This window comes from Erigeron canadensis, chromosome 3, assembly GCF_010389155.1.
Source record: "Erigeron canadensis isolate Cc75 chromosome 3, C_canadensis_v1, whole genome shotgun sequence".
NCBI classification, from domain to species: domain Eukaryota; kingdom Viridiplantae; phylum Streptophyta; class Magnoliopsida; order Asterales; family Asteraceae; genus Erigeron; species Erigeron canadensis.
The window spans coordinates 34,914,207-34,926,455 of NC_057763.1; the positions used below are offsets into that span (position 1 = coordinate 34,914,207).

The 12,249-nt window shown below is 30.9% G+C and overlaps 1 protein-coding gene across 1 annotated transcript; it reads left to right on the plus strand.

Annotated features, from left to right (window-relative positions):
- Positions 1 to 6,420: 6,420 nt before the first annotated feature.
- On the plus strand, positions 6,421 to 12,113 carry LOC122591139 (beta-fructofuranosidase, insoluble isoenzyme 1-like). The gene is made up of 6 exons (XM_043763354.1): positions 6,421 to 6,712; positions 9,862 to 9,870; positions 10,010 to 10,872; positions 11,070 to 11,228; positions 11,316 to 11,572; positions 11,673 to 12,113. The coding sequence occupies exons 1-6, from the start codon at positions 6,517 to 6,519 to the stop codon at positions 11,944 to 11,946; spliced, it is 1,758 nt and encodes a 585-aa protein (XP_043619289.1). The 5' UTR covers positions 6,421 to 6,516; the 3' UTR covers positions 11,947 to 12,113.
- The last annotated feature ends 136 nt before the right edge of the window (positions 12,114 to 12,249 follow it).

Below are 12,249 nucleotides of genomic sequence, written 5' to 3' on the forward strand. Positions count from 1 at the left end.
AATGTCACATGAGTTAGAGAATGATACCATGGAATATACGTATATGTTAGTTACTGTACAAAAGTTTAAATTATTTGAAATTACAAAGTGAAGTTTTTCTTTAAATCTGTTATTGAGGTTCAGACCTTTGGTAGTCAAGAAATCCTTTATCTTTTCTACCCCACTTTCAAACAATATGGCATAATTATTAATTGTGTGTTTGTTTGTAGACCAAGAGGAGGAAGAAGAAATAATAAAGAGAAATTAGGGTTTTATTTTAGGAAATAAATTTGGGGGTTTAATGAGGGAGAAGGAAAAAAAAAAGAGTAAATATGGTGGTTGTGAAAGTTGAATGGACAATAATACCCTCTTTTAACGACCAAATCTAACAGGAAGTTAGTGCCAAGGGCTTTGGCAACGAAAACGAGAAAGACAGAGACCAGTTGCAACGAAAAAAAGCACAGGAATCAAAATGCGAATGTAACAAACCACAGAGACCATTTGTGACATTTTCTCTTTATTTATTTATTTATTATTACACTAATAAAAAGATGCTCGCGCGATTACCAGGCGACAACATAATGATGGCCATGGTGTGTGGTGGAGATGGATGCGACGACGTTGGCGGTGACGGGTGGTGGTGGCGGTGCCGATTGGTGGTGGTAACGGTAGCGGTAGTGGCGGCGGCAACGACAGTGACGGTGGCGGCAAGTAATGTAGGTTATTCTTTTAATATGGTTTAAATGTATTGTACATCTGCATTATCATGTGTACATTGTTTAAAGTTGAAAACCATATATGTTTTATATTATAAATATTTGTTTTATATTATAGATAATAAAGTATAGATTAATTTTAAAAAATTACTCATAAGAGAATCCATGAGTCATGCTTTTATGTATTTATTTTTTTATTTATATATAATTGCAGAGTATTTGTTGAAGGAAAATGATTAAATTTTTAATCAAATAGTCTAATAATCCCCCTAATTATGAGATGATGATATGTGAAAAAATCAGGGGAAAAAATTATGAAAGATAATTAATGGATATCACATGTCACTTTCTTAATGTATTAGGAGGATTATTGAGCTATTTAATTAGAAGGTGGCGGCAAATAATGTAGGTTATTGTTTTAATGTGGTTTAGATGTATTGTACATCTGCATTAGCATGTATACATTGTTTAAAGTTGAAAACCATATATGTTTTATATTATAAATATTTGTTTTATATTATAGATAATAAAGTATAGATTAATTTTAAAAAATTACTCATAAGAGAATCCATGAGTCATGCTTCTATGTATCTATTTTTTTATTTATATATAATTGCAGAGTATTTGTTGAAGTAAAATGATTAATTTTTTAATCAAATAGTCTAATAATCCTTCTAATTATGAGATGATGACATGTGAAAAAATCAGGGGGCAAAATTATGAAAGATAATTAATGGATAACACATGTTACTTTCTTAATGTATTAGGAGGATTATTGAGCTATTTAATTAGAAAGATTTATCATTTTTCTTTGTTGAATTTGAGATATACGTAATCAATATATATGGTTCTTGAGTCTAAAAGTTTTTAGGATGTTCTTGATTGTCATCTATATATACTCGTATATGTTACGCTGTAATATATGCATAAATAAATATCTATTGGTACTTTGTCACTTAGATCATCATATCTTTTTTCTAACAAGACTTAGATCTTCTAACAGGTCTTTTATCTTTAAATATATTGGTAGAAGAAAAGAAAATTCATTACTATATATTTTTATATTTAGAGAAGTCAACCTATGTACATATGAAGGACTAAATCATCTATTCTTTTTATAACGAGATGGGTAGACGCACAATACAACGGCGGTGTCGGTAACGAGTGGTGCTAGTGGGGGTGTTGGTAACGATGTGGTTATTAATCTAAAAGCGATTGATGTAAATGGTAGTGTTGTTATTTTATGCTTAGAGATGTATCTTTTGTAAATAACTTTATTAAGAGTAGTATAGAGATATTAGGTGAAAATATTTAAATTAATGAATAAAGAAGATAGATATTTTGGGTAAATATGAGTGAAAAATATTTTTGGGATATATTAGGTAGATTTAGTGTGTGAGTTAAAAATGTGTTGAAAACTAAGGGTATTTTTGGTATATTAAAGGTAGAGAGTTTAAAAGAGGAGTTGATAGTTTGTTTATTAATATAGTATATAGATGTGTTGAAAATTAAGGGTATTTTGGGTATTTAAAAGGTTGGGAGTTTAAAAGAGAAGATGATAGTTTGTTTATTAATATACTAGTCTTGTATCCGCACGATGCGGCAGGGCATAGGAAAAAAACGCTGGTTAATTAGCGGTACCCGCTCGATTATTGGATCACCGTACCTATGACTATGTGTGTTTTAGACAGCGGAAACGACGACGTTTTTGGGGGGCGGTGGCTATGTGTGTTTTAGAGGGAGGCGATTCTGAGGGGATGTATGTGTGTGTTTTGTTTCGGGGAATGTATGAGTGTGTTTTTTGGTATAATATGTGAGCAGCTTCAGAGAAGGTAAGGGAGGCAAATTGGGCGTAAGGGTATTTTCGATATTTCAGGATTAAAGTGTTTGGTGGTAGTGTAAATTAAAAGGATAAAATAGAGAATTTAAAGGTAGGGTGTTTAATTTGGAGATGGGTAGTTTGTTTATATAGAGAGTAGAGATATATAGATTGTATAATTAGTATTTTTGAAGTGATACAATATTAAAAATATAGAGGTAAGAGCATCCACAATAGTATCAACTTATCAAAGACTTTTTTTCAATGTCCCTACTATAAATTTCTGATGTTAAATTATGAGTGCTAGTTAAAGTTATAAAAAAGTATTTTAATGAATGAAATTCAAAAGTTAGTGTGAGTATATAGAAAAAAGTCCTTGATCAAATAGCTTGAGGATTATCAAGCTTTTGAAGAAAAAAGCTATTTACTCCAATGGTAATAAACTATTCAAAGACTTTTTTGTCTAAAAAAAACTTTACATCAAACTCCCATTGAAGATGCTCTAATAAAGTAAAATAGATAAAATAAGATATTGGCTTCAAAGATTCATATATCACAAATATACACTAATAATCAAGATTTATATGATACATAACAAAATTCAGTTATATATTTTATTTTAGCAAGATAAAATAAGATTTTCAAATTAAAAGGCTAGTAGCTAGAGATACAATTTATATAAAGGAAGAATATACTATGAAGATAATCTTTTTACAAAATAAAATTGAAATCATACATGGTTAGAGGTGACTTTACTAGTTATATACTCTGTAAAAAGGTTTTATCTTCTATTGGATTAATTTCATTTATGGCAACTAATATGTTGGGCCGGTTGGAGTGTTTCAAGTTGTCCACTTGTATGCATGTTTACATGAAGATGTACATAATTTCTCTATTCTTCCTCGCCTCCAATAATATAATTTTGCACGTGTTAGGTGACACCATTTATGTAAGTGTTTTGTTGTCTGTTTATTCTATTTAATCGTTGCCCTCTTCGCACCAATATATTCACTAAAATTGATAATTGAGTATAAGATACTGATAAATCTAACTAGATTTATATGCCTGATAATATGTGAAAATATCAGAGGGCAAAATTAAAAAAAAAATTAGTGGAATTCACCTGTCAAATTCTTAAAAGCATATAAGTTAGATTGATTAATTATTTTCTAAGTAATTAATATAGGACAAGGTGTAATTGTTTTTTCCGTCTGTTGAATTTGGTAAGTTTTAGCCCTTTGGCTGGTTCTTTAATATCTTCACAATTTGATATTTTTCTAGTAAATTTTAATAAATTTTTTAAAGACAACATAACATGTTTTTATTGATCTATGTTTTATGTGAAAACTTATCAATTTGTCAAAAAGTATCAAATTTGCTAATCATGTAGTCAATAAAGAAACTAGCGAACTAACTCGCAAACTATGTTGTAAACCAGTATATATGAAGCCGCAAGTATCGAATTGGAAAACCAAGTTTGTCTCGCTACCGAGTTTAAACTTTAAGCACCACTAGTACTATAGCCAATTAAAGTACCGAATTAGCACCAACAAAATCTCAAATATCCATAATAAAAGACAGAGCATGTCCTATCAATTAAAGTTAATAACAAATCGCGAACAAGACTAACAATCTCAAGTTCCGATTGGGTTATCACTAGACTTGTACACAAAAAGCAAGTAATCTCGTGATTCGTGAAATCAGAAACTCTCACGTCTTCGTGGAGATGCCATCCCCAAAATTTGGCCAGAACATATGGTCTAAAAACTAAGGATCTCAAAACGTGACCAAAACACCATAGCAGAACGTAGTGGCGACAATAATGAAGTCTAGAGGTGTTGGTGGCATCGAATGTTATCTATATAAATGATGTGAATGTATTCGATAAAATAAAGATAGTTGGGATATCTTGGAGCATAAAAGATCGATGATCTAAATTAATTCAACTAGCATGGTACCCGCACAAAACGGCGATATGATGAAGACGACAAATGATAATGGGGATGGTGTTGAATGCTATAAGTAATTGATTTAAAGGTGATTAATTTAAAGGGGATAATAGAGATTTTTTATAAGAAAAATGATAAATTTTTCTAACCAAATAGCTTAATAATCCTCCTGATACATTAAGAAGGTGACATGTGGTATCAACTAATTCTCTTTCCTAATCTTGCCTCCTGATTTTTCTACGTGTCATCATCTTATGATTAGGAAGATTATTCATTTCCCTTTTATATTATAATTAGAGATTGATAGTGTAATTTAATATTAAGGGTTGTTAGTAATTTAATCATTAAGGGTAATTTGGTCAGTTCACGTGCTCATCTTTTCTTAACTTTCAAAATGAGGTTATAATTTTTATACAGTACGAGTAGTATTGAAGCAGTGGCGGTACTAGAAATTTTTTTACAAGGAGGCAAAATCGAAACATGGAAAATTTTTTATTACTAACCAAAAATGAGTTACTGTATAATATAATGTTCCCATTTCAGTGATGGACATAGCAAACATTACTTTATACCATTACAAAAAGAACAGCCATGTTATCTATATATATGAACCTTATACAACTTTGTAAAAAAATCCAACCATGTCAGCCATATTAAGTGCAATAAACTACTACATGGTTACTCAAAAATTGTTTGCCAACCGAGAACGACGAGATTTTATATTGTGATAGATTTTTTCATTATTTCTTCATCAAAAATCTTAATAAATAGAAACCCTAAGCTTTACAAAATAAAAACTTACTGGCTAGTTTACAAAGACAAAGTCACAAGGCCGAACACTATGACATATAATTTATAATTTTGATAATAAAGTGAACATTATATATTGATGTCCAGGGGTTAACTTTTGGATGGGTGAACTGAGAATTTGATAATGACGGGTTTATTTTTGTTTGTGGGATGAGACGCTTGCGAGGTAGAAGCTTAAAAAAGGTAATTAAAACTGTTTTGTTTTTTATCAGCCAAATCACCATTAATCCTTTTTTTAAAAAAAATTCCTAAAAGTTGAGGGTGGGCACTTGCGCGCCCCTGCTGCCCCCTACGGATTCCGCCTCTGTATTGAAGTATAAATACGTAAATAATAAATGGGAAATGTTGAACGGGGCTATGTTTAAGATTTTATTACATACATAAAAAGTTAAACATTTGAGATCATAAGAGGTTGTTATGGTTAATGTACATTTCATTCATGCATGTAATAAGATTTTAAACATAGTTAGGGACTGTGTTTATCTTTTCCTATGATAACTTAATAATAAGTTTAGGAAAATGCTAAATAGAGTACTTCTTAAGGCTTAATTTAACGTGTATAAAAACTTGTAGCTTTTATGTCGAAATCCACTATTTAACGCATCTTAATTACTTTAAATTAAGACTGTATTTAACAAAACTCATAAGTTTATACTAAAATACGCCATCCAATAATTTAAATATGAATTTTATTCCTCACGTTATTAATCAAACAAAATTATTTAGATAAAACAAATGTGAAAAACAGCTAGATCATATCTGTTCCTAAAGCTATATAATAATGCATGTGCTACATGCAAAAACTTAACTTTCTATTTTCAAATAAGATATTGATCGAAGTTGAACAAATTTTTGGAAAACAATTATAATTTGGATAACCATTGGCACATGTATTTCTATATTTCAAAATTTGAATAACCATCGAACCGACTAAATGCAGAATTATGTAAGGTAATACGTTATTTAGGCAACACAATATGAAAATTTTTTGATGTCTTCATGAAAACGGCAGAAATATTAGAAAACAATATTTTATCCAAAATATCTAAATTTAATTTAATCTTATCCTAATACAAACAATCCAACCTATCTTCTCTATATATACCCCGTTTAAACCAACCTTTCTTCCTCACCACGTTCTCCTCTTTGGGAACACACATATCTAAACCTTTTTAGTGTGTGTAGACTTTTTCATTTCATTCATCAATCAAATAATAATAAAAAAATATACCTACTAATTAAGATGATGGTGTTCACTAAGCCATTTTGGATAATTGCATTGCTAGTGTGTTTATTTCCATTGTTGAACATTAATAATAATGGTGAAGTCATGGCATTTCACAAGGTTCAAATGAAATATCAATCGTTGACGACTGCGAAAGTTAACGAGGTTTATAGAACCGGATATCACTTTCAACCTAAACAAAACTGGATCAATGGTACGTTTTCTTCTTCTTGTATATATGTATCATACTCCGTATTTTCTTTTCTTTTTGTATATCAGAATTAAGTTTCATTTTTCCATACAAGGAAAAACGTTGTTTAGTGCTTGTAGAAAGTATTATTCATTCATATATATATATATATATATATCATTTTTTTTGTTTGATATCAATGTATATTCTTGTTTTTAACATGGCTGAAATAAAACTTTGCATGAAAAGCGGAACTTTGTTGCGCAGCATTTATAGTTCTATTTCAATCTTCTTAAATCTTAAGTTAACTTTAACAAACAGTAAGAATGCTGACAAATTTAGGATTGAGCATTATAAATGTGGTAATCAACATAATTTAGACAATATTGACTTTTTCAGTAATACTTTGATGAATTAAATAATTTAAAATCACAAAAGTCATTTGATTTTTATATTGAAGATCATGCAATTGCACCGAAAACGTAAATCTTTCTTTTTAACAACTACGAATATTAGCACACATATATATATCTATAGGAGCTTCAGATACGTAATTATCAATTTTATTAACTTATTAATGTCACATACGATTGGAATGTAAAATTTTAAATTAAGTAATCTTATAATTAATTTCTTAATTAAAATAAAAGCATTTTTACATGGATGAAGGCTATTATTGTTTTCCTTATTGAATTTGTTCAATTTAAAAGGAAATGCATGGTACATATGCAACATGTTTTTGTTTTTACAATGATCTCTATTATTAGCATATACTGAGGATAATTATTAAATTTTGAAAAAAATGTTGCACTTAATTGGACTTTTATTTGTTGCATGCAATTAAAATGGATCAAATTTTCAAAATCAAGTTGTGTAAAGCTAGATACGGAGTATATCATTATTTTATTATAATAATCACTGAACCATATAGTAGACACGAGATCCAGGAAAAAACAAAAAGTCAAATGATTCGCGTCAGTCCCACGTATTGCTGAATTTATTAGCCTACCATATTTGAAGCAGTTACAATAATCATACGGATATATATTAAAAGTGATTAAGCTACACGTCCCGTAAAATCGAGGTGTCTGATTTTGCGTTTTGTTTTGGGTTGGTTTTGAAGACTTTGATTAATTTTCTTATTAATCATCGTGTATCCTTATCGACCTTGCTAGTGTATACGGTTCAAAAAAAATATTCTTGATAAAGTTTGATCTGTTTTAAGAAGCATCTTACATGTATATATAGCACAACAGATTAAGTAATATTTCTTATTAAATTTTTTTAAGTAAGACAGCTAATTTGGAACCTATAATTAAAAATGTTTGTCACATGACCAATCAAATGTTAAGATTATGAAAACCGAGTGAATTGAAATACAGATATCAACACCAAAATTTTGAACGTTATTCTTAAACTTACCAAATAATCATATATATTATTTTGTTATAAAAAATGTCTAAAGGACCTTTTTTAAAAGGAAACACAAAACTACAAAAGTGAGATTTTCAAACGTTTCTCTATCATAATTGAATAGTTGCATGATTCTCTAATGTGGTTGTGTGGCCGGTGCTTATATAGCTTCTTGACAAGAGTCTTGAAGCAGTAAGACGCTCGAACTCTATTGACATTGATTGTCCTACTTCTTGCGTCTTGCACAATGTTCTTCTCCAAGAAGTTCAAGGACGGAAGGAGGTGGGGTCCTTTTATCCTTTTTTTTTGTTTTATATATGTGTGGGGTATATATAGGTGTATTTGTGTGTGAGAGATAAATTATAATTAATTGATGATGTGGTGAAAAAGTTCTGAAAAAAATGTCCTTATAAACAGTGAAAAAGTTCCAAAAAGGTAGTGCCTGAGGTAACAAGATTTTATGCATATATCATCATTTGTGGTCCATAATTACCCAACTGTTATGGGTTAAGGTTTTTAAAGTAATTTGCTGATACTATATTATAAACAAGTTCTAAATTAGTAATGGTGATTACTAATGTCTTGTTTAAAAAAAAAGCCAATTAGATCACTACAAATAATCTTGCATTTTTTTCACACTTTAGTTATTCGTGAACAAATTAAAAATTTGTCATACTTTTATGTGTGTAAAATTATGGAAATTTAAAAGTGTGTAAAAATTAATCCACACTTAAAATTGTGATATTTTAAAAGTTCACAATTTTCAGTGTGAATTTTTATATTTAACTTGTAACACCACATCTATTCACACTATTTAAACATGTAACGTGGACAAATGTGGTGTGACAAATTAAATATGAAAGTTCACACTAAAAAGTGTGAACTTTTAGAATACCATAATTTTAAGTGTGGATTAATTTCTACACATTTTTAATTCTCCATATCTTTACACACATAAAAGCATGACAAAATTTTCAATTTGTTCACGCTAATTAAAAGTGTGAATAAATACAATATTATTTGTAGTGGATGGTTAAACACTTAAACCAACAAAACTAAATTAATACCGTATATATAGTACTCCGTATGATGATTATGGTTAGTGTCATATAAATTTTGAAATTTAGATGTAGTTTTGGGTTCATAATCAGCAACCTGTCAAATGTAATCCCAATAGATTTATCATTTCTAGTTGCTTTTCAATGTTGTTTCACGAAAAAACACTATACTGTAAAAATAGAACTTTTAGAACAAATACGTATATATTGCTAATTGATTAAAAATTGAAATATAGATAATGACAATTTTACTAACAGCTAGCATTAAATTATATAATATTGCTAACAAAATACGATCTTTATAAAATAATACAAACATAAATACCTAGTATGAATCGTGTCTTAGTCTAATTCGTTCAGTCACAAAGCTGACTTTTTATTCTATATCTATTACCTGTACGAGTAATATTCAAACCCAATGACAAGTTGTATAGAGTTAAATGTTCAACAACATGGTCCCACTGACAATTACATGACATGGATTAAACTAATATATACTTTTCTCCTCACACTTTTTGAGAAAAATTGTACGATGGTGACTATGAAATCTACTTATGAAAGTAAAGTTCATTTTTGCTAGTTTAGCAGTTTTCCCGTTGCAGTCAACTGATTATTATTTTTCTTGGCTAGTATACCTTTACTAATGATTTTCTCCTTTTTTGTGTTCACTCGTTCGGGCTGGAATATTTTGAATGCACGCAGACCCAAATGGTGAGTATATCTTTATAAAAATCTAGTATATATTATATTAAAAATAACTTGTTATACTAGTAGTAATATATATAGTACTATTTTGGTATCAAAAGTAACTCTTCTAATTAAAAATGGTTTATATGGTTTGTTTTGACAGCACCAATGTATTACAAGGGCTACTACCATTTATTTTACCAATATAACCCGAAAGGTGCGGTATGGGGCAACATTGTTTGGGCACATTCTGTATCAAAGGACATGATCAACTGGATACCGTTAGAGCCAGCAGTCGTACCTTCAAAACCTTTTGACAAGTACGGTTGCTGGTCTGGCTCGGCCACAATCCTGCCAGGAAATAAACCTGTTATTTTGTATACTGGAATTGTTGACCTAAAGCCCGCCCCAGGTTACCAAGTTCAAAACTATGCCATTCCTGCAAACTATTCGGATCCATTACTTAGAGAATGGATCAAACCGGATGACAACCCAATAGTGAAACCTACTAGTGAAAATGTGTCATCTTTTCGTGATCCAACAACGGCTTGGTTCAACAATGGTCGTTGGAAAATGATCGTTGGTAGCAAGAATAACCATCGTGGTATTGCCTATTTATATAGGAGCCGAGATTTCATTAAATGGACTAAAGCCAAGCATACATTACATGATAAACCTGGGACGGGAATGTGGGAATGCCCTGACTTTTATCCTGTATCGACCCGTGGAATGTATGGGGTGGAAACCTCGGCATTAGAGGGTGGCATAAAACATGTTTTTAAAGTCAGTCTTGATATGACTAGGTTCGAGTATTACACAATTGGGACATATAACCCAATTAAAGACAAATATTACCCAGACAAGAACTCTGTTGACGGTTGGGCCGGGCTAAGATATGATTATGGAAACTTTTATGCATCAAAGACATTCTTTGACCCAATTCAAAACCGGAGGATCCTATGGGGATGGGCTAATGAGTCTAGCACCAGCTTAGAAGACATCACAAAGGGATGGGCTGGAATTCAGGTAATCAACATGAACTTTACTTAATTGGGCATATAAATTAGTGCTATTATACTTGTACTGTAGTCTTAGTATACTCTAATTGTTTTATAGTCCATCTTTCCAATATACTTTTCCTCAAAAACTATTATGTTTATTTTTTTTATCTCGTAGACACTTGTTTTGGGATGATAACTTACATTGGGCATTTTATTGTACAGTTGATCCCTCGTGTGGTATGGCTTGACCCCAGTGGAAAGCAATTATTGCAATGGCCTATTCATGAATTAACAAGGTTAAGAAGTGACAATGTGCACTTAAAAAGTTTACAGCTAAACCAGGGGGATGTTGTTCAGATCGAAAGAGTTACTGCTGCACAGGTTTGTATATATTAACCATTTAATTACCGGGATAACTTTAGATACAATATGTATGATTAATGATATGTGCTGATTGATCTAATACAGGCGGATGTGGAGGTGACCTTTACTTTCTCTAGCTTGGATAAAGCGGAAACTTTTGATCCAGAATGGAACAAATTGCCATTGGAAAATCTGGCCATGCAGATATGTGCTATCAAGGGCACTCGGCGTGGTGGGTTAGGACCTTTTGGGATTCTAACATTGGCCTCAATGAAACTCGAAGAGTTCACTCCTGTTTTCTTTAGAGTTTTCAAGACTCTCGACAACAAGCATAAAGTTCTCATGTGTTCTGATGCTTCAACGTAATTAATCACTCTATATCAAATATATTTCATACGCCCACATATAAGCTTATTTTTTTATGCGACTAACTTGAATTTTTTTTTTTTAATGAATATACAGTTCCTCCTTAAACCAGAATGAGTACAAGCCATCGTTTGCAGGATTTGTGGATGTCGATCTAGCTGAAAAGAAGCTGTCGTTAAGGAGCTTAATCGATCACTCTGTCGTTGAAAGCTTTGGGGAGGGAGGAAAGACGGTCATAACATCAAGGGTTTATCCGACGCTGGCAGTGGGAGAAGGCGCACGATTATTTTTATTTAACAATGGTACCGAGGCCGTCACTGTTGAGAGATTGAATGCTTGGTCTATGAAGAAGCCACTTTTCATGAACTAAGCGAAAGATGAGACTGTACACTAACAAGTTACGATTTTTGTATCTGGATTTATTCATGGTAAATTATTACGAGTAATAATCCTCCTTTCGATCAGGATTTACTAATTTTCCGATTTGCTATGTGTATTTTAATTTTGATAATTTATAAATAATAAAACTTCATAAAAGAGATTTGTAGTTTTTTTGTACAAGCAACAAGTCAACAACTACTCTGCTAGTCTGCTGCGTTGCATTTAGCCATTGACGTTTTTTTTTTTTTTTTTCATCTTTAATAACAGAACCATATACCTATGGACTAATTTG

What these genes read in the sequence shown, in the direction of transcription:
- LOC122591139 (XM_043763354.1), top strand. Translation starts at nt 6,517, where the DNA reads ATGATGGTGTTCACTAAGCCATTTTGGATAATTGCATTGCTAGTGTGT. An exon ending in AGGGATGGGCTGGAATTCAG is followed by an intron (nt 10,873 to 11,069) that starts GTAATCAACATG and finishes TTTATTGTACAG; the next exon opens with TTGATCCCTCGTGTGGTATG. An exon ending in ATGTGTTCTGATGCTTCAAC is followed by an intron (nt 11,573 to 11,672) that starts GTAATTAATCAC and finishes ATGAATATACAG; the next exon opens with TTCCTCCTTAAACCAGAATG.